This window comes from Poeciliopsis prolifica, unplaced genomic scaffold (genome assembly GCF_027474105.1).
Source record: "Poeciliopsis prolifica strain line A6 unplaced genomic scaffold, Auburn_PproV2 SCAFFOLD028, whole genome shotgun sequence".
Classification (NCBI taxonomy): Eukaryota; Metazoa; Chordata; class Actinopteri; order Cyprinodontiformes; family Poeciliidae; genus Poeciliopsis; species Poeciliopsis prolifica.
In genome coordinates, this window is record NW_026562403.1 from 1,878,051 (window position 1) to 1,898,443 (window position 20,393).

The following is a 20,393-nucleotide window of genomic DNA, read 5'->3' on the forward strand; positions in this document are numbered from 1 at the left end:
AAAGCTTTTCAGGCAGCTACACCTAAAATGTCTTTAAAGTTTCACATTCTTCCTTTCAACTGCTCTGCTGCCAAAAACCTTCTTCTACACTTCGCAAATTCAGATTCCTCCCTTTTTCTTTCACCTTTGTTCTCATAAATCCTCCTACTTTGTGTGTATTAGTGTCTCTTGATTCCTAACTAGTGTCAAAATTTGTTCCTGCTCAGGACCTGTACAACATATTTATGTGTAGGTCAACGCTTCAAAGATGAGAGCCTTCCAGCCCAAAGGTTATACTTGCATGCATTTGCATAAAATAAAGCCGGGCTCAAAAGAAATTCAGGCGACTGTAAAGAGAAGACAATCAAGATTGTGCTGCTTGCTGAAAACTTAATCTGGATCAATATCTTGCTGTTTTTGTATTCATACTTTCATAACTTAGTAGTTCCTTTTTTTATATAGACTCACCTTAATATCAATAAATAAACAAGCTTAGTGCAGTTTTTTTTTTTTATTGTCAGACAAATGAAGAAAAATAACCTCATTTTAAAAGCAGCAGCAATTTGACCTGCGGATGGACCTTAATTCTTTAGACCCTCCTCAGTTTAATGTGAGCTCTCAATTACATCACCAAATACACCTTTTTCTACTCTTCAGCCTCTCCTGAGGTGCTCGTTTGTCTCCTTTGCTATGCCGGGAGCCCAAGCAGACCCAAACTAGCACTTGAAAAGTTATAGCCTGTTTCACCTTGCTGCAGTAGTCCTGATGGGATTCCAGAATTTGATCGTATCTAGTTAAAATTTAAGCCTGTGTTCAGCAGAGATGCGATGCTGCGATTGTTTTGTGTTTATGTGTGTGTGCTTTTGTGTTTATGTGTGTGTGCTGGATGAGATTTTTCTGAAAATTTGGTAGAAATGTTGAAAGTTTTAAAATTGTTTATATATTTGGTAGTTCTGAAATGACAGTGTACCAAGCTGCCCAGCTAATCAATCAGCTACTGACTGATTGATTAGACATGTGTACCATTTACAAGATCACTTTCACTGGTTCTCTCAAGTGAACTCTGCAAAAATTTTCAAGTTTTTAAGATTTGAAAAAATGAAATCATAATATAGCTTTTCAAATAACTTTCTATTTCTAAAGTTGATCAAAAAATAGATAAGAAATATAAAAAGTTACATTCTCCAATAGCCTGATTGCATAATGGTGCACAACATATTTAGCATGCACCACTTATAGGAGAAACAGAAATCTTCCAGCATTCTCCAAGGACTAAGCAGCAAGGGGAAATTGATGGGCACATATAGATTTACACTTTTAAGCTAAAGGTTTGCAGAAGTTCAGCATTCTGACTTTCCTTGCATCTGACCGATACCTTGTGATGCTTTTTATCCCTTACCACTCTGCTATTAATGCCTTTTTGCTAAAGCTCAATTAAGAAAGTCGACTGTCTTTGGTGCTAATCAGATTCACTATAATTTATGGCAAATATGACTTCAAGACAACTGAAAGATTTAAAGGTGTCTTAACAAACCATACATTTAACTGTGGCATATTTAAAACCTTTTCTCCTTATAGACATTTTTTTTTCCTTAATTGCACTCATTATCAAATTAGCAGTTAAATTAAATTGTAATTATTTATTATTTTTATTTTGTTTTTACCACAAAGCTTTGCATTTCAGTAGGAGTCTTGATAGTTTTGGGACCATGTGGAGCTGGACCGTTTCTTTGTAACATCAAATAATAATACCCCTTTGGTATAAACCCTAAACACAACAACTATATTGCCATCGTTGGGAAAATAGCAAAATAGTTTTGCTAAAATAAAAATAACAGTATCACGTTAAGCTCAACTGTATAGATCAAAACAGTGAACTTCAATAAAAAATATTAGGTTCTCTAAAAACCATAATACCCCTGTGAAAGGCGCACTTGCTAAACCCTTTTGAAAACTTTGATCGGCCTAACTCCAAATCAGAAGTTTCTTAAAGAATCCCCAGGTAACAATTTCTAAAGCTACAGTAGCTTGTCATCAAACATTACCCAAGCATTTGCTCTCAGTTCAGCTCTCTTACTTAGTTTTACATGCTATAACGATTCCCTGTGATTGTGGTAAATGTGATGCACTCTGTTGTGGAGTAAGACTGACATGCGAATGTAATCTTAAGCATTTTGTTGAGGCCATGTCTTCCAATCTCTGTTTTCAGCATATGCAATCTTCAGGATTTTTTCTCAAGATAAACCCATGACTAATAGTACTCTCTGTCCTCTACCTATTAAATATTCAAATTATCCCTGCAAAAATGCTTTTCTTTGCCACATAAACGAAGTCTCTTCCAGGTTTTTCCTCCTGTCTACTGACGGATTTTACTTCTGGTTTTGATCTCGTCTTGTCTTTGCCTTTCCTCTTTCCCCATAGTTCTGTGGAGCAATTCTGATTGAGCTCGATACTTTGCTGCCACTGGCAGTAGCCTGCAGGGACACTTCTCTCCTGGGGGTGCGATCAAGCTTTGTGGAAGCTTGTAGCAGAGCAGCATTTGCCATGCTGGGCCGTTTGCAGGAGAGGGCCCTGGAGGTACCGTCCTCTGCACCCCTGAAGAACTTGCCTGCTCTGCTTGCTTCCTGCATTTATGTGCAACAGCGACTAGAGCATTACAATGTCATGTTGAAGGATTCAAGTACGGCTTCCCCTAAAATGTAAGAAGCAGGTGTACTCATGTGAGTGAGTCTGTTGACGTGACATGAGAAGGAATTATGCATAAGCTGCTGTGTTGCTCTGTATGTGTCGTAACTTTAGTTGTGAAAATCCAGGAAGTTGAAAACTTTCAATAGAGGTCTATTGGAATTCACTGGAATAAATGGGAACAAAATGAAATTAAAATAGTCAAGTTTTAATCCTGTAGAGAGATCTCAAAGAGTTTTAAATTTACTAGCACAAACTGGACCAAAACAATTAAATTGCATGCAAATGCGATTCAGTATATGGTATCCCTCCATTACATTCACATAGCTAAGTGCTTACAACAGGCGTAATGAGGTCACATCCTCTACATGCACTCTGCATTCCTCCATCATGTGCACAGATGATTTCTATAACCCTGCTATGTTGAGGCCAGAGCTCAAGACTATTAAAGCCACATGACTGAACACGTGGTTTGCATTAAGATTTGATTACATTATTAGCTAAATATGTTAAATGTATGTTGTCCAGGTGTAATTGTTGTATTGATGTCCACTGATGGCAAAACAAAATGTTATATTTGTATTTGGAAATTATACAGTATGTTTAAACTACTCCAATTTTACTATTATGTCCCATAAATACCAGTGGAAACTAACAGTTTGAAATATTTTTAATATTTCTCATCAACATCTGGTGTATTTTTTATTTTGCAAGACTTCCAGAAATTTACAAATATTTTCGAGTCCTTTGTAAATTTAGTTCTAATCAGATTAGTTAATCAGTACATCTACTGATAAACTAATCTGATAAGCTTTCTTGAAAATAGTCTTTTATTATCGTTCACCTATTTTTCTGTTTATGTAGCCATAAAGCAAATAGTCTGAAATTGGACAAATCTTCTCATCGAGGTAATATTGTTATTTTCACTCACAGCAATGATGGCTTTCCTGTTTGATAAAATTCTAAATCTGTTGATGCACAGTCACTTCTCTTAATTAAGTCAGATTTGTGCTATTATTTCAACTGTATGTGCCATTGCAAGAGACTGAAGTTAGAAGTTTCAGAATCCATTGAGTTGCAGCTCCAGTCCTTTGCTTCTCTCAGCTCCACCTGCCGCATCTGATTTCAGTCCCTGCCTGCAACAGGCTTCCACTGGGTAGCAGTTGTAATGTGTGCCAATGCACAGAAATACATGTGCAGTCACCAAACTCTCATCCTCTAGAGAAAATATTCTGACTCTTTTTCTGCTTTGTAGATAAGCTTTACCCAACAGGTTTTTCAGTTTCCATCTTTCATTCTCTCCCTAATAGAGCACACTATAATGACACCATAGAGAGCTGCTATTAGTTCACTTTTGTCATTAAAAACAGTATTGTTAAGTTGGAAGTCCTCAAGAAGTTAAGGTGACTTATAAACATGTTTAATTAGCACTGGTTGGCAATGCGTCCTTAAATTGTGTGGTAACTTTAGTAGAGTATCTTATAGCTCTAGTCTCTGTAGATTCCCTCTATAGTCCTTTGTCTGTCTGTGTGTTTGTAGGCCCCTTATCTCTCCATTAAACTGTTTTTAAGGGGGAAATAAACCTCATTGTGAACTTCTAGGATAAATCAACAGCTTCTTTTTTCTTTGCTATTTTAGGTTATATTGTTATTACAGATTCCTGCATAAATTTAACTGAAAATAAGATATGCACAGTTAAAGATTGAACTTAAATGAGCTTTGTCCCAAATATTCTTGGTACAATACAGATTTGTTTGTTGCGTCTCTTGAACTTTCTTTTCTTCTTCTTTGATCAGGTCCTTGACCCTGCTACCAATCCAGAGATACCAGGAGGCAGTGGAGGCCTTAAGAGAGCAGATGACCAGCTACTGCATCCAGGTTTGCCTCACCTGTATTCTTCAGGATGCAGAGAGTCATGACTGGGCTGACCCTAAACCATTCTACGAGGTGTGAAGTTTACATCAATTTCCTGTCCGTTTAGCTTGATATACCTCCAGATTGACAACACTGGTGTTTCATGCACATGTTTTAGAATTTACATTTTATGCACCATTCTAGGTTTTTGCTTTGGAAATATCTCGTGTGCCTGTTCTGCAGATTGTAGGGAACTATAGAATTATTACTCCAGAGCCTTCCTGCCTATTCCTTTCATTCCCACAACACACCTTTACCTCCCACTCTCCTTCTTCTGCCGGAGTGTTATACTCTGAGTTTCCTAAGAACATCTGTGGCTTCCATGCTGCCCTGGGGGCTCCAGGGATTCAGCTGTCTGAAGTCTGCAGTCTACACTGGGACTGTCTGGAAACAGCATAGGGGCCCTGGAACTCCGGTGCCTTTATGCCCTAAACCAATCTAAACCTTGCCTCTCCTTCTCGCTTTATCCTGATTCCCTCCCCTTTGTTCCTTCCTCCTTCTTGGGGTCACTGGTGTCAGACAGGCCTGCTGTGTGCAGGTGTGTGCTTTTGTTCAACCACCCCCAACTGCATCTGTACGGATGGATGGATGTAAGAGAGTTTGCAACAACTTTGGCTCCTCCACATCACAGTTCTGCTCTTGAGAAACTTTGTCGTCAGCCACACCAATTTTTTTGTTTTTTTTGTTTCATTTTTATGCACCCACACCACCAAATGAATTGTTATTGGCATAAAAAAAGTAATATGTGACACTAAAATTGCAACATATGTTTGAGGTCAGTTAAATGGGTCAAAGAGAGTATAAAATATGAGCTTGGCTTATGTCTTTATGACATGATTTGGCCTTCAGAGCCTTTAGAGCCAAATAGTGATTTAATTCAAAAATAAGGAGGGGGAGCTTTCGAAATTCCATGTGTATTTTATTCCCAGCTCCCCAACCTGGTCTTGGTCTTGCAAGAAAAGTAATGTTGAATAAAATGTTCTATTTTTTTTTTCTGTAATTGACCTGACTTGTTAAAAAAAATAGCTAACTGATCCAAGCAACCAAAACAATTGTGATTTATTTCAAATCCTGCTTCCTTCATATTGAGAGTAATTTGGAGCCATGGCATGACAGGAACTTTTGCATTATTAAAAGTTTAGATGACCTTTCTTTTATTTGGCAGTCCTTCTTTAAAAAAAAAAAACATTTTGTCTAACACTAAGAAAACATCCACTGTCATTTTTTTTTCATCTGAAATTAGCATTTGCTCAGAAAGCTCCTTGAGTTCATTTTAATGTTTTTTCTTTCGTTTTGCTTTTTCTGTTGAATTCTTTATGCAGCGAGAGAGCATGGAAATGATTTCCAAGCTGCTCTCAAATATAGGTAGCTTTATTGAACAGAGTTGGATGATGATTTGTTTTGCTAGAACTTTACCTGAGGTTTCCTGCCTATTCCTTCAAGAGTTTTCCTTTTCTGACAGAATCTGTTCACAGTATAGTTAGGTTTAAATCTTCAGATTTTTGCCTTCAGAAATGTTTCTTTTAACTTGCTCTGGGATTTTTACATTTTTTAAATTCCAGGTTCAGACTTGCTATTGGATTTTATAAAACTTTTTTGGGGAAATTAGGTGTTTTCATGGGGTTGCTTTTGTTCTGTGCCTAATACTGCTGTTAGTCAGAAAGATCCAGGCCATACTCCCGTAAATGATTTATTGAGTGAAATTACCAGAAAAGGAAGAAATATAAAGGTGAGGTAGAATTTGAGGATGTGTGAGGGAACTCAATGGCCATTGAGACGTAGACAGGAGGTAGTTGGGGAGTTTTGGATGACTCAGTAGCCCTGCCAATCTCATCATCAGTTTGTTGCTGGAGGGTAAATACAGTATGCTGAGCTTTGGGGAACAGGGGTAAAGAAATCTAAAGGCATCTTTAATATATTTTTGACAAAGCTACAGAATTCCTGGGTAATAATCTCTCTCGATCCATATAGCTTTGTTCTTTCCAATTCTGACGCATCATTTCTATCTTTAGCATTATTTGATTGATCTCATCTCCCTCTCCCTTTCTGTAAGCGTGAGTGTTTCTGGAAGTTGCAGGTGTGCAACTGTTGGGATTTTCATGAGATTGTGACTTTAAAGGAGCCTATATTCCCAGTGGGGGAAGAAACCCAGGTGCAGAGTGCAGGTGGCATGACCGCTACGACATCCTGGTGATGACAGACCAGTCTCTTTCCCTACATTGCTTGCAGTTTCTCTCCTTCTATATTTATCTTTTCTGTGTTTCTGCTCCACTCTCTGTGTCCACATTATAGCATATATGCAGCTGTAGCCCTCTCCCTCCTGAATGTTTCTTCCTTCGCAGGGAGAGCGGTGTTCCTTCGCACTGCAGATGTGGTTTTACTTCCTGTGCGGTCTTCGCAGCGACCTGTGGTCAGTTCTTCCATCAGAGCTTGCCAAGGATATACTGGGATATGTGCTGGCAGAAACTTTGCAACTGCTGGTGCGAAGATATTCCAGAGTCCGTGCTTCGTACAACAGACACTTGCAGATTAGGTACTTTGAAAAAATATATAAACAACGCTACAACAAAATCAATATCCCAACAAATGCACTGAATTATAAAGTATGTTGAGTTTTAAGGGACCAACCCTTGGGTTGCAGAATCTGTTGAGTTGGTATTGTACAAAATAGCTAGAAAAATGTGAAATTAAAGTAACAGAAATGTCATATTCTGTATCCTTTACACACCTCTAGTACCTACTTTGATTGGTAACATGGATCTTTTTTTTTTTTTTTTTTTTATTTTAGATTTCAGACAAAAAACTCAGCATCAGCCAAAATCAAAATCTATTGGTCAGACGTTTAACAAACAATGGCGATCTGCCTGAAATCTGCTGTTGGTGCACCCTTAGTTCATCACTGCAACCAATTCAGAACCTGACAAAGACAAATATTACAAAAAAACTTAATTATACAAAGAATTGTTTTGCTACACTTGGTAGTTCACACATATGACTAAAGATACAGAATAATTGAGTTGAATCAAAAATGTTCATGAATCAAAAGTGTGAATTTCATCTATTCTCTCAGTTTTGGAGTTTGCTACCTGCTTCAGTCTGACTTTATCAATACTACCCCTGCATTACAAATAAACATAGAGATGATGGATGTCAGTAAATTTATTTATTTTTATATTGAAATTCCAAAACAGTAAGAGAAATATTAGGAAACTATGGCTTAGATAGAAAAACAAAATGCAGTATGTTAAGTAAAGCAGATTGTTCACAGAAAGTCTGGTTTATGTTCTTTGGAAATATTCATGACAGTTGGAAACTGTGAGATACAACTAAACAGGTGTCTGTTTAAAACTTCTCAAGGTCTAAGACACCAATTGTTACTTTCATCAGTCTCTGCTGGGTCACCATTGCTTGTCTCTGAAAAGGTAGCAGATGATGGAAAAAGAATACTTGACCATATTATGAAAAGGCTTCCAGATTTTTAAATATTAACACTATATTTTAATCCCTAGGAGTTAAATAAAAATAATGTTTTTCTTTTTTAGTTTTGGATTGAAACAACAATATGCATACTTGGGTATTGCCTGTTTTCATATAGTCATCTTCCCTGTTCCTCTCTGCTTTTAAGGTGTGACATCACAGCAGTGTTGCTTTACGTGGAGGACCTCATGTGGAGTGTCAGTGAGAGTCCAGAGGATGTGATTCTGATCAACCCTTCCTCAGAAATTACCATTATAGGAGGTGGCTCGGACTGGCCGTACCAAATCCACATCCTGTGTGACCAACTGCTGTCGGTTCTCCTAGTTGTTACAGCGCCAATATCTTTTGTGCATAGGTTCGTACTCTGTGCACATTAAGCTTATTTTCTAAGTAACTGAAAATACTTAGAAATTAAGGTGAAGTCCGTAAACTTAATAATTATCAATTAGTGGGCTGAGTGAAGGCTGTCAATAGCAAAAGAAACTGAAGAAAACTGAATAAAAGACTACAATGAGCAAAAATAAATAAATAAATAAATAATCGGTTTTAACGTTTTCTGCTTCAAAAGCTGTTTGACCTCCATTAAATAGACACGTGTTGCAAGAAGCGTCTTTTAAAGCTGCCGTGTGCAATTTTAATTTCTCTAGATCGTTTCTGAATAGTGCTTCGAAGGACTCAGCATTGCGCCAGCCTGAAAGGCCTGTTGTACGCTGGTTAAATGCTATCAACCCTGACCGCTTCCCAGAACAGGTCATAAGGTATGTAAAGCAGACCCATCATGTAGTCTGTCACACATCATTCAGTAGACACACTAACTGTACTCAGAAAAAGCATTTGTACCGACTGAACTGCATCCACAAACTTCAAAGTTTTTATCACCAACCAGCAGGACATAGTGCACAAATGTAAAGTATTTCCTTTACATTTTAAAATTAATCTGACAGTTTTATAATGCATTTGTTTTTAGCACCGTTTATTCGGATACGACTGCATACCCATTGTTTTCAGAAGTTAGGTACTTAGATTAAAGAGTCCAGATGAGTGTGATTTAATCTTAGAGTAAATTTCGCTGTTCTGTGACGACTAGTCAAAGGCAAAGTTTAAAGCAGAGTTAAGTTTTAAAGCACTGACTTGTTCAAAAAAATAGCTAAGCTTTGGACATTTCACACAGCACTGTTAAATTTATGGTCTAAAAAAGAAAGAGCCTGACACAACCACAAACTTGACAAGAGTTGGCTGTCTAAGAAGGCTAAACAAACAGAGCAGTAGAGCAGCCAACAGGTCCATTGTAACCTTGAAAGTGCTGCATAGATCCACATCTCATCTGGACATCTTTTCAACACATCTAGTAATCATCTACCTCAAAAATCTGGCATTTGTGAGAAAATGAGAAGAATGGAGGCATCACTGAGAAAACCAGAGGATGTCCTTGTTTGCAGTTTGTTTTTGTTTTTTCTAGACTGGCAGTGGAAGAAGTTACTCTGCTGTCTGCCTTACATGCAAAATGCAATGTGTGGCCAACAACTAACATTGTGTCCTCCTCAAAATACCGCCCCTAGCTTTGTAATTAAATATGGTAGTGGAAGCATCATTCTTTGGGTATTTATTTCTTCCACTTGAACAGGGAAACAGAGGGAAGTTGATGGATGGAGCTAAATACAGAACCATGGAAGAAAAGCCATGTAACTATTGGGATCATCTCAAAGTAAAATGACATACCCAGAGCTACAATAGATTTCTTTTTTTTTTTTTAACAGTTGATAGAATTAACATGTATTGGAAAGGTACTGTCAAAGTTTAGACCTAAATCCATTTCAAATTTGTGCCATGGATTAAAAATAGCTTTTTATCAACTCTTTTTAGCCAATCTAACTGAGCTTTGAGCTATTGTTTGAAGAAGAATGGTTAAAAATTACAGTCTCTTGATGTACAAAGCTTTTGAAATGCACTCCAGAAGTCTTGCGGGAATGCTGTAATTGCAGCAATAAGTGTTTCTACAATGTATTGACTCAGAGGGACTGAACACAATTGTGCACTGCACCTTTTATTTAAAAAAAATAAAAAAAATTGGAAAAACATTTATTGGTTACTTGAAAATTTGAAGTATTTTTGGTTAGTGTTTCTCATAAAATCCAGATAGAACACAAAACTTTTAGGTTGAATTGGCACAAAATGTGGAAAAGCTCACCAGGCATTGTAACCTGTTGCCCAAGCTTCAGTCCAAAGTTGCTGCCATAATATAATGCAGATGAAACCAGGATTACCTTTGACACAGTGGTAACACTGATGGTTATGGGATCTTTATAAGGGAGACATCACAGATGCGTTATTTGTCTACGTTTGGGTCTAACTGCTGTTGTGAGCTGTGCAATCAATCACTCTTGCGCACATTTGTCTCCACCCTCCACCCCTCTCATCTCACAGCCAGAGGTTATGTCACTAGATGCCAGCGGAGCACAAATCAAACAAATCCCTACTTTAGTATTGTGGATCTGAAGTTAGTTTGGTTTTATGGCCTCTTTATTTCTTTTGGTCCCACCTCCTGCTTTGATGGAAGGACGCCAGAAGGCCTACAGATGGCCCATAGCCAGAACCACAGGTCCACATCCATATCCTGACTCCCAAATCTTTCCCCAGTCAATTAAAACATATAAATGTATTCAATGAAACACTTAAATCACCAAATAAATTGTGTTGCATGTTTCTCCTTTGTGCTCTGCTCTGAATTATTCCATCTGTCTGTCTGCGGGTGAGTGTGCATGTGTGTGTGAGCATGCATGCATAGTTGTGTTTGTGTGTTTGGATTCTGTAAGCTGACCTTCCCCTGTAGATTTATCAGAGCACTTAAAAGAGGACTACTTATGAATTTGCAGTCACAGTGACATCATAAATTGTTCTGTCAGACCAAGGCATCGTTTTCTTCAGTCAAGCAGTAGGGTGCACCCTTCTCTAGCCTTTCAGTTCAGATGGAATGGCTAATTTCTGGGGAGACACCCCCTCACCCGCTGCCTCCCGCCTCTTTGCTCTTAAGACCAACTCTGTCCACTCTTTCCATTAGATTTTATTGAGATGTATAAAGTAACATGCAGGCACACATGTCAGCATGCTTTCACACTTGCACACACATAACCATAAGCAAAGGCTCTGAACACACTGAAAGCTTCGCACACACCAAGGATACGGCTCATTACTCACAGCTGGCTGCAGCCTCTTGGTTATACAAAAGATGTAGGAGGGGGGTATTGCTGTATTTTCATGTATTTGGCTGTCACCCAAATGTTAATTTGCTTTTAGCTGGCCAAGATTGGAGCTAATTCCTTCCCATGCTTGCTATAAGTAAGTTTACATTTGAAGTGAACAGCACTAAAAAGAATGACTATTTTTGTCGTTTCCCAGCTGTTTGTACTTCTCAGGATTTCTGCCTTTGTTTCTTCCTCTCTTGTGAAGCCTTCATGTCTTTTTTGTCGTCTCTAGCGAAATGGATTTCAATCAGCATACTCACCTGACGCTGCAGAACTGTCAACTTTTTCTCCTTTCTTTGTTTCTCATCTCTAAGAGGTGGCCTTACGGGTGAGGCAGCCTTGGCATGCCAGTTGAGGCTACTGACCTCTGACCCAGGATGCAATCCCAAGCTGCTGCTGCAAATGCTGCTTTATAAAGACTGTCACCTGCCTAGAATACTCCTCAAAAATTCCTGTGAGTGTTTTTTTTTTCTGTTTATTTCAGTTTGCATTGACTTAAAAGTGTTTGCAGTTTGAGCAGGCTGTTGTTTTCTAATGCCTCACCATTCGTCTTTTAGGAAAAAAGCAAAGATACTTTTGTTCTTTGATATTTCCTGTTTCATATCAGCAGTTACCACAGGGGACATCTGTGAGAAGTGTTTATTGGAATCCTAATTATGGTGCTCTAAGATCTTAAGCTAGTTATATGGACTGTGGATGATCCCCATTCATTTTATGAAGTTATCATCAGCATCTTTGCTATCATCATTTTCACCTTGGTCATCATCATTACTAAATCAATAGAGCACAGTAATAAACACTCAGCTGGCCCAGGCAGAGCACATACTCTGACCTTTAAAGATTTTTTTCCCTTCCCTCTTTTCTTCTCCACATGGCAACAGTCTAACCTTTAAAGACTGTTGTGCACTCGCACATTAATTCACATTATAGCGACCTCATTAATAACAACTCTCTCTGTCTTGTTCTCTCGCTTGGTCTGGGCCTGACTCAGAGGCTTCGAGATGCGTCTCCCTGCACGCTGCCGTAAATCAACACTAGAAGCGCTGACTCTCGCCTGTTATCTGGGGTGACGGGATAATTAACCAGGACACAGACAGACAGAGGGAACAGCTTGACTGAAATGTCCTCACTGCAATAAGACACTGCACTTCCCCATATGTTTGGGTCATTTCTCTGATGATTAAAAAAAATCTACTTTCATAATATAGATTTACTTTAATAATGTAGTATGAAAACTAACTTTTTCATACTGCTTACGCGTCTGTCTACTTCTTGTACGTTTTATTGGACCTTTGAAATGAGCTGCTACTGGTTGAAAATAGGATTGGATATTTTATGAGACTTTTGTTTCATCGTTTTTCAACCAGCTTTTTCAAATGTTGACATTAATAATGTAATGTACTGCCATTTTGTTCAAGTGGTAGCAGTCCGTGGTGGTTTTTGATGCTGATATTCCTATTGATATGCATAACTGATGCTTCAGAGTAGTCCCAGTCCCATCAGGTCAGTAGGTGGTCCTTTTCTGTGTTCAAAGCCACCTCTGAAGGTAGTCTCAGGAAAAGCATTTGCAGTGTGTCTTGGGTGAGTTCACACCTGTATGTGGGGTTGTCTGGACACAATCAGATCAGTTTAAACTGTTATTAATGCCAGATGTGAAGCAGGTCTCTCATTACTTTTGTAATTCAACAGCTTTCTCAAAACTGAAAGTCACACTACGTCAGGTAAACACAAACAGTCTTTTTATTGTCTGTTGTGCGCCTGCTTCCAATTACTGTGGTTTGCGGAAAGGACCCTTGTGACTGCATGACTGGTTGTCCAGAAGATAAACAGGTGTCTTTGTTGGCTATGTATCAAGGCTGAATAAGCACAGAGAACAGACAAGGGTAGAGGGGTAGAGAAGGGAACATAGAAATCAACTTAAAAAAAAAATAACACACAGGAGTTATTGTATGCTGGAAGAGTTCTGGAAAATCCACAGAGATGTGCCAGCGCACTGACATCTGTTTTTCTGAAGTCATCTGCTGCTTCATAATGGGATCATTATTAAAAGGCACCTAGTTAACCTCCCGTGCTCTCCAGCACTCAGAGTGGAAATTAATGTTAGCCAACCCCGTTTCTTTGGCCCATTGCAGGCACAGCAGTGATATCCATAACACTCTCCCCTTAAGGACCAATTACCAGACAGGCAGCGAACAAGATGCCTGCCTGATCCACTTAATGCTGCACAATGTGCAGAGTCTTGGTCCGTTTGGTTTACAACATCTTAGGATACATGTTAGCTGAATGGTTGTAAAGGAGCAGAAGTGTCAGTGTGAAAATCAGTTTTCTTATAGTCCTCTGTGCTTCATTCCCAAATCTTATGCAAGGGGCTGATCTGTCACTGCAATGCTGCAGCTAATTCTGCCCTGTCATTTTAAAATAGCCCAGCATTAGTCAGTAGGAAGTCATGCTGCCCTCCATTACAGCACAGCGCGTCCTCATTGACTGCTGCCTTGCATACGCTCTCCTATACAAATAGTTGTCATTTCCTAGACCTCAGACTGACAGACCACTAGATGTCTGCCACCTCTGGAGCAGCGGGCCTTTCCTCAGCAATCCCTGTCAACTTAACACACTCACACACACAAACACACACACACACACACATACACACACACACAAATCACATGTATAGACATCCATATGGGTTTTACAGTCACACACACCTCCATCTTCAGCCAGCTCAGACAGCAACCCCCACAAGGACACCCTGTCAAAACCTCTTCCTTTTCACTTCCTGTCTCCATGTTCTATGGATCCCACAGCCAGGGGCTTTGAAATCTCTTTCTTTTTCATTCTTATTTCTATCCAACACAGATGTGGGTTTTTCTTCCCCTTCCATTCCACGCTGTCTTTTGTTCACCCTTTCTGTTAACATGTGTCAGGCGAGGCAGCCTTGACATTTTCCAATGTGTGTGTGTGTATGTGTGTGTTTTGTTCAAAGAAATCAAGATGTTTTATATTTATCTATCTGTCTTTCTATACATACCTTTATAGAGCTGATATTTTCTGAATGATAATTCAAACAACTCCCCTGAGTGTTTTCTAGCATTTGGGTGGGTGAGCTTTTTCATCTTCTAGGATTGTGATTGTTTGTGTACGTAAAGTCTTCTAGAATATCAGGATTTCATCAATTCAATGTCGTTTTAAATATCCACACATGTAGTTGTTTTTTTTTTTTTGCTGAAGTATCTCACCAGGCTAAGGCTGACTTCAGTTGTCTTTTTGTTTCCAGATTTTTGCCAGGAGACTGACTCAGAAATGTCCACAGAGAATTGCAAGGCAGGAGATGATTTCATAGTTGCTTTGTTCAACTTGTTCTCCTGCTTGAATAATGTTCCTAAGGCTTTGACCCAGGCTCTTCAGCCATACCTGGAGAAAGCACACATATGGAAATATCTCTATACACTGGCAGGTAATATCTTGGTTGGAAAAGAATGGTAATATATCAAATTCCACGCCTTTAGATACTCGAGTATTCTACTTTGTCAAATATTGCATTGTTTAAAAAACAACGTTTTGGGGTAAAGGTCTAGAAAAATCAATTGCACTAAATTCTTTATATTCAATATCTTTTATATTTATTGCCACAGCTGTTAATCAGTAATACACAAAGACTCTGGTATTAACATAAGGATTACTAACAGTAACAGTCACATAGTACATTATTAATTTAATGTCTGAATTCAAAATAAACTTTGATTTGATCAGTCAACCTTAAAATGATCTGATAGTTTCTATCTACTAGTGACAACTTCAATTAAACAAATATATTTGAACATCTATAGGATTTAAAAATATACATACATAGTGGGGTTGTATTAATGGTATAATATTATAGTGTATGGTTCATATTTGTTAGAACCAAACACTATTATAGTCAAAAGCAGTTATCAAAATGACATAGAAAAGATCTGTCAAGGTCCTAAATTGAAGTAACTCCTGTTGCAGATTAGATTATTGGTATCATTGTTCCACTGACAGACTCTCAAAGGTCATTGTTTAAGTTTTTACATATATTGAAAATTTTGATGCACAGAACTTACCACTACTCAACCAGCAACTCTTGATGAAGTTGGATGATGTGTGGTTTAAATTTTTTCGAAGATTCTGCTCCGTATTATGTTCAAACAACACAAATTTGCATCCACTTCTAGATAAGCCAAACTTTCCAGACTTTATTTTCTTAATTTTACTGAAACTACATCATAGCAGGAAGCAACATTCACCATCTTCTTGTTTAATGTGTGGATTATCAGCCCCTAACCACGTTCACTTGAGTGGCCTTATTTAATAAAAGTGACTGTCATATAGTCAAGGCTGATTCCTCGTGTGGTTTACTCTCTTTATAGTTGTGGATCCACTGTGGTATTAAAAATCCTGAAGCTGTGTATCGGTTATCTTTCATTAACTTTAATTAACTTGAGATTTAGCTGCCCTGAACTCAGGGTAAATCTGTTGAGAAGTCAGTCCTATAACGCTTGGTATGCTTTTCCAAAAGGGTGTGTGTAGCCTCTTTATATTTCCTTGACAAAAGAAACTCTTTTGTCAAGTATGCTTTTCTTTCAAGACATGTTTTATTCGTGTTACAGCTCCTGTAACTCCATTCCACTGTTCCAAAAATGACAGTGTTTTCACACCTTCCACACAGAAGAGTGTTAGTGATAGTGTGACCTGGTTTAGTTTTGTATGATGCACTCAGTGATTGAACCTCCCCCCCCAAACAAAACATCTGATTTGTTGTTGCCAACGAACCAATCACCAATCAGAGCTGGTCAAGCAAGAAATCGTCTTATTCCAAGCTCCTGTTGATTTCTTGGTGTAACCCTAATAAATCAGTCGCAGGAAAATGTTGCTTTTTCATGATAGCAGGAAACGTGTATGAACAACTGAGAGAGGTCACCACCTTCTCACTCATCTACTGCATTTCAGTAACGGTGATTTTAAAGTAAACCTGTCAACGGTATATTAGTTTCTTTATTCTCTAAAGGCCAGTGTTGACATCGAGTGCAAATGATCAAATGTATGACTATAATATGATGTTTCTTTTTTTTTTTTACAACAGTTCTTTTTTTCTTATCTCAGATGCAAGCTTTGCAGAAGCGCTTAATCAGAACTCCTGTAGTGAAGAGAGTTCATTTTAGGAGTGATTTTCACATCCTGGCTGAGTGGTAATTATTGCAGCATAAATTAGGGTGACTGGAGAAGAGTATTTGGATAGAGACAAAGCACGGGAGGGGTCGAAAAAGCAAATGAACGACAGTGAGATAGAGTGTGCCAGAAAGAAGTTCTCAATGTCATCCAATCATCACTTATCCTCAAAGGGTAATTAGTTTAATTATTGGACTGTTCCAAATCTTTATACTATAATTTTGGTTACAGGATACCCCCAGTGCCCCCATTTCTATTTAAACTGTTTGCTGAATTAACTTTCATAGATCACATTGAGAGTTTTGACAGTTTCAACACTTACTCTGATGTTTTACCACACTGGAGTTCGAAGGTTGTTTCAAATCAATACAGGGATCGATAAAGTAAATGCAGTTTAAGGTCTGAAAATCAAGTTACTTTGAAGAACAGATCCAGACTACACTTTCCAGAGACTTGCTTTTTTATTCACTAGTTATATCATTTTCTATTTTGCTCCCTGTTTTGGGGGGTTTTCTTCGTCTCGGGCGCTGAGTTCACCCAGCTTTTAGTCATTCTTGTGGGTTCATGAGCCACCTCTATAATTTGTAGCTTGTAATGTTACAGCCAGAGCTGTGGGAAGTTTATAGGTGCCATGCAACCTCATTCTATAGAAGCTCTGTTATCAATAATAACAGGATTTGAAAGAGGAGAGCGATGAAAGCTACACTGCACCTGGCGAAGATAGTAAAAATACTGCTATCGGGCCATCTGGGTTTAATACAGAACATCTGAGTAGAGCCTGACCTTACTGTTTTGTAATCCAATTTTTATTTCAAGAAAATAGGCATTCTATTTGAAATTTGAGTCACAGGTGCCTCTGCATTTTCATTTTCCCTGCATTAACAAGTCATTTTGACATAGTGTGACCTGTAACATTGTGTTCTTTTGATTGAAACTCCACCAGTCTAGTAATGAAATATATGCATGTGGTTTTGTTTATTGAAGCTAATGTATGTATTACAACACTGACAATCAGAAGAAGAGAATTATACACTTACATTCCGACTACTAGTAGGACTAATGCTCCTTATTGTTTTATTAGCCATCCCTCAACATGATGCTGCCTCCATCATGCTTTATGTCTGGTGCAAAATTCTGACAGTAACTAAAATGTTTCTTGCCCTTGTGGGAAAGACAAGTCAGTCTTTGTTTCTGTTGACTATAAAGCTTCTCTCCAGTTATTTAGCTTTACCACTTGAGCAGCTGCAAATTTCCCCTGTGGTTGAAAGTCATTCGTTTCTTCTTTCATGTTTTGATTATCAGACATTTCAAACAAAAATTGTATACCTTTTAATGTCTTAAGATTTTGTTTTATTTTACTTCAATCACTTTTTTTACTTGCTGCTTTGGTTTGGGATTTTCTTCAGACACTACACAGAAGGCACCAGTGGTCGTTGATTGTGTCCGAGAGTTGGTGATAAACTCAGTCAACAGAATTTTGGTACAACTGGTCTCCATGGCTTGGCAGAGCACAGAGGATTGTAGTAAAGCACACCAGTTTAAACACAAGGTGCCAGACAGTGTCCTGGCTAAAATACCTGAGGACTGGAACTATACAGTACCTGGTGGAAGAAGGACGGATACTTCCTCTAAAGGTAAGCATACACCCATTTTTCTCATACTTGGAAAAAGGAAAAAATTCCTACGAAAGTATTTTCGTCTCTGGCTGTTTTTTCATGTGTTTCTCCTTTCAGCTGTCATATCCTTAGCAATTCAAGCATTGTCCTTCATTTTTACCAACCTGCCATTGGCTGTGTCGTCGTTGCCTCTCCCTATCCGCTTCGTCTTTCAAATGGCAGAAAAGCATCTCTCCCAGCATGCCCGACAGTTGCGCTCAATGGGGCTGTTGCTCTGGGCGCTGCTGGGGTGTCTGATCCAGGGTCTGGAAGACCATGATGCACTTGAAGAAATCAGTGGTCTGGCTCTGGACTGCAGGGCAAAAGACTACTTATCTCTGCTCAGAGAGTGCCTGCAGGCTGCAATGAGCATCCAGCACAAGGTAAATAATTTATTCACCACAGATAAGTGTGAGTTTTACTATAACCGGAGATGTTCCAATCAATTAGACAGAGATCAGAATCAGAGAATTTGCTGATTCTGCAGGTTGGATCTAAAAATAACATAAGTCACTTAGCTAAAGCTTGATTACTGCATAATCTACTGCACTTTTGATACAGAGCATGGATGCTGCCTTATGTATATTGAATGCATGTAATCTGTTGTGTTTTTCCATGTGATCTAATTACACTGTACATCCAAGCTGATTTGATACAACCTCAGGTGCAATTTATGTTAATGTTCTACGACAGGGAATTCCCAAGCCTACAGTGCATAAAGTACTGCAAGGTCTGGAGGAAAGAAGACCCAAGTGGATAAACATCCAGCTGCAGAAAGCTCGAAAACTCTGTGCAGAAAGGTGAGAGGGCACTGGAAAAGATTTCTGAAGAGGTTGTGGTCAAATTAGTACTGATTATAGTTTAATGATTACATATGTACTATTGATTATTTAAATAACCAACGGGTTTATGAATTTATTTGGATCATTTGAAAATGCCTCTTTATACATCTAAGATCTAAGAGTTTTGATTGATCATTGCCTAGATGAAGGTTGAGGGCTGACAGAAGGAGGGTCAAACTGGTCCATCTGACTGATGGTGTTTTTAGGTACTTGACATTAAAGAAAGAAAAAAAAATACTCTTTTTCTTTTAATTGAGCATTCAACGTTTGATAAATTGCATCATCAGGATAATTTTTTATTGAAAAGCTCTGAGTCAAATCGATGAATCTCAGATGTGTTTGTTTTGGTAAATGATGTGGTGGACGTACCATTTGGCCTACGAGAACTCCAGCATAACATGATGGGAATCCAGCTTTTATTCTGGGTCAATCTGTGACCTTTGGCTTTCCGTTTTGTAGCTTGTTCCCAGAAACGGCGTCTCTGGCTGTTCACTTCATCATAACAAGCTCTGGGTGCATCTATCCTCATGAAAAGGCGATTTAGTGGCGTAACAACTTTAAGTAAATGAACAGATGAAAACATTTAGTAAAGCTGCAACCGGTCCTAGTAAAAGGCTCGCCTGTTACAGTAAGATGAAGAGGGGGTGAGAGGTGAAGGGAAAAAATAGAGAGAACAGATGGGGCAGCATAGAGCGTCAGGGCGAGGGGGGATGAGTGGAAAAGTGAAAGAAGAGTGATTATGTATCACCTGTCGGAGGCATTCAGTGGGATCATTACTATTCATTAAACTAACCTTCACAGGGAAGTGACGCCTGACTTGTAAACAATCAGAGAACACTGTCAGACAGAGAGAGAGCAGCGGTATTTAATAACTCCAAAAAACACAGCCACTTTTCTGCTGCCGTCATTTTTGGAGTGAAACCCTTATAAAAGGACATTTGCCCCCTTCTCTTCTTTCATCTCACTTTCCTCCTTCCCTTTCCCAACTGTAATTCCCCCTTCCCACTTACTGCGCCACCCACCTTGTCTTTGCAAAGTAATTTGTAGAGGAGAAGATTATTGTTCTCCATCATGGTGACCCTGGCTGGGCTGACGGGATGCATACACAGATGAAGATGAATGCAGTTATTCCTTGGCGGAGGTCTGCCTCTTTCAGGGCACATTGGCCCTAATGACATGATTGATAGGCTGTCCCAAATCCGGAGGGGCCCTCATTAATCACCCCGCTGACTGAATCCAATCATCTGCTTCACCTGCACAGTGATGGACAGGAAAGGATACAGCGCAGGTGCTGACACGGATGCACAGCCGCCACCGCCGACAACACCACCAGCCGGGCCGCCAGGCAAAAGAATGAGGCAATGTATATGGACAAGACGGGACTCCTCTTCTTTTTGCCACCCTCAATG

At 38.9% G+C, this 20,393-nt stretch overlaps 1 protein-coding gene across 4 annotated transcripts in view; it reads left to right on the plus strand.

Annotated features, from left to right (window-relative positions):
• The window catches only part of kiaa0825 (KIAA0825 ortholog), a 128,394-nt gene that overhangs the window by 30,670 nt on the left and 77,331 nt on the right, over window positions 1–20,393 (plus strand). For 3 of the 4 annotated variants that reach the window (XM_055049232.1, XM_055049233.1, XM_055049234.1), the window contains exons 10-19: window positions 2,401–2,678; window positions 4,461–4,611; window positions 6,921–7,111; window positions 8,204–8,410; window positions 8,703–8,813; window positions 11,612–11,751; window positions 14,572–14,751; window positions 17,894–18,121; window positions 18,221–18,525; window positions 18,836–18,942. In XM_055049232.1, the coding sequence (XP_054905207.1) occupies window positions 2,401–2,678; window positions 4,461–4,611; window positions 6,921–7,111; window positions 8,204–8,410; window positions 8,703–8,813; window positions 11,612–11,751; window positions 14,572–14,751; window positions 17,894–18,121; window positions 18,221–18,525; window positions 18,836–18,942 (1,898 nt within the window). Of the gene's footprint in view, window positions 1–2,400; window positions 2,679–4,460; window positions 4,612–6,920; window positions 7,112–8,203; window positions 8,411–8,702; window positions 8,814–11,611; window positions 11,752–14,571; window positions 14,752–17,893; window positions 18,122–18,220; window positions 18,526–18,835; window positions 18,943–20,245; window positions 20,348–20,393 lie in introns of all 4 variants that reach the window. The other variant, XR_008607223.1, reaches the window with a different exon arrangement.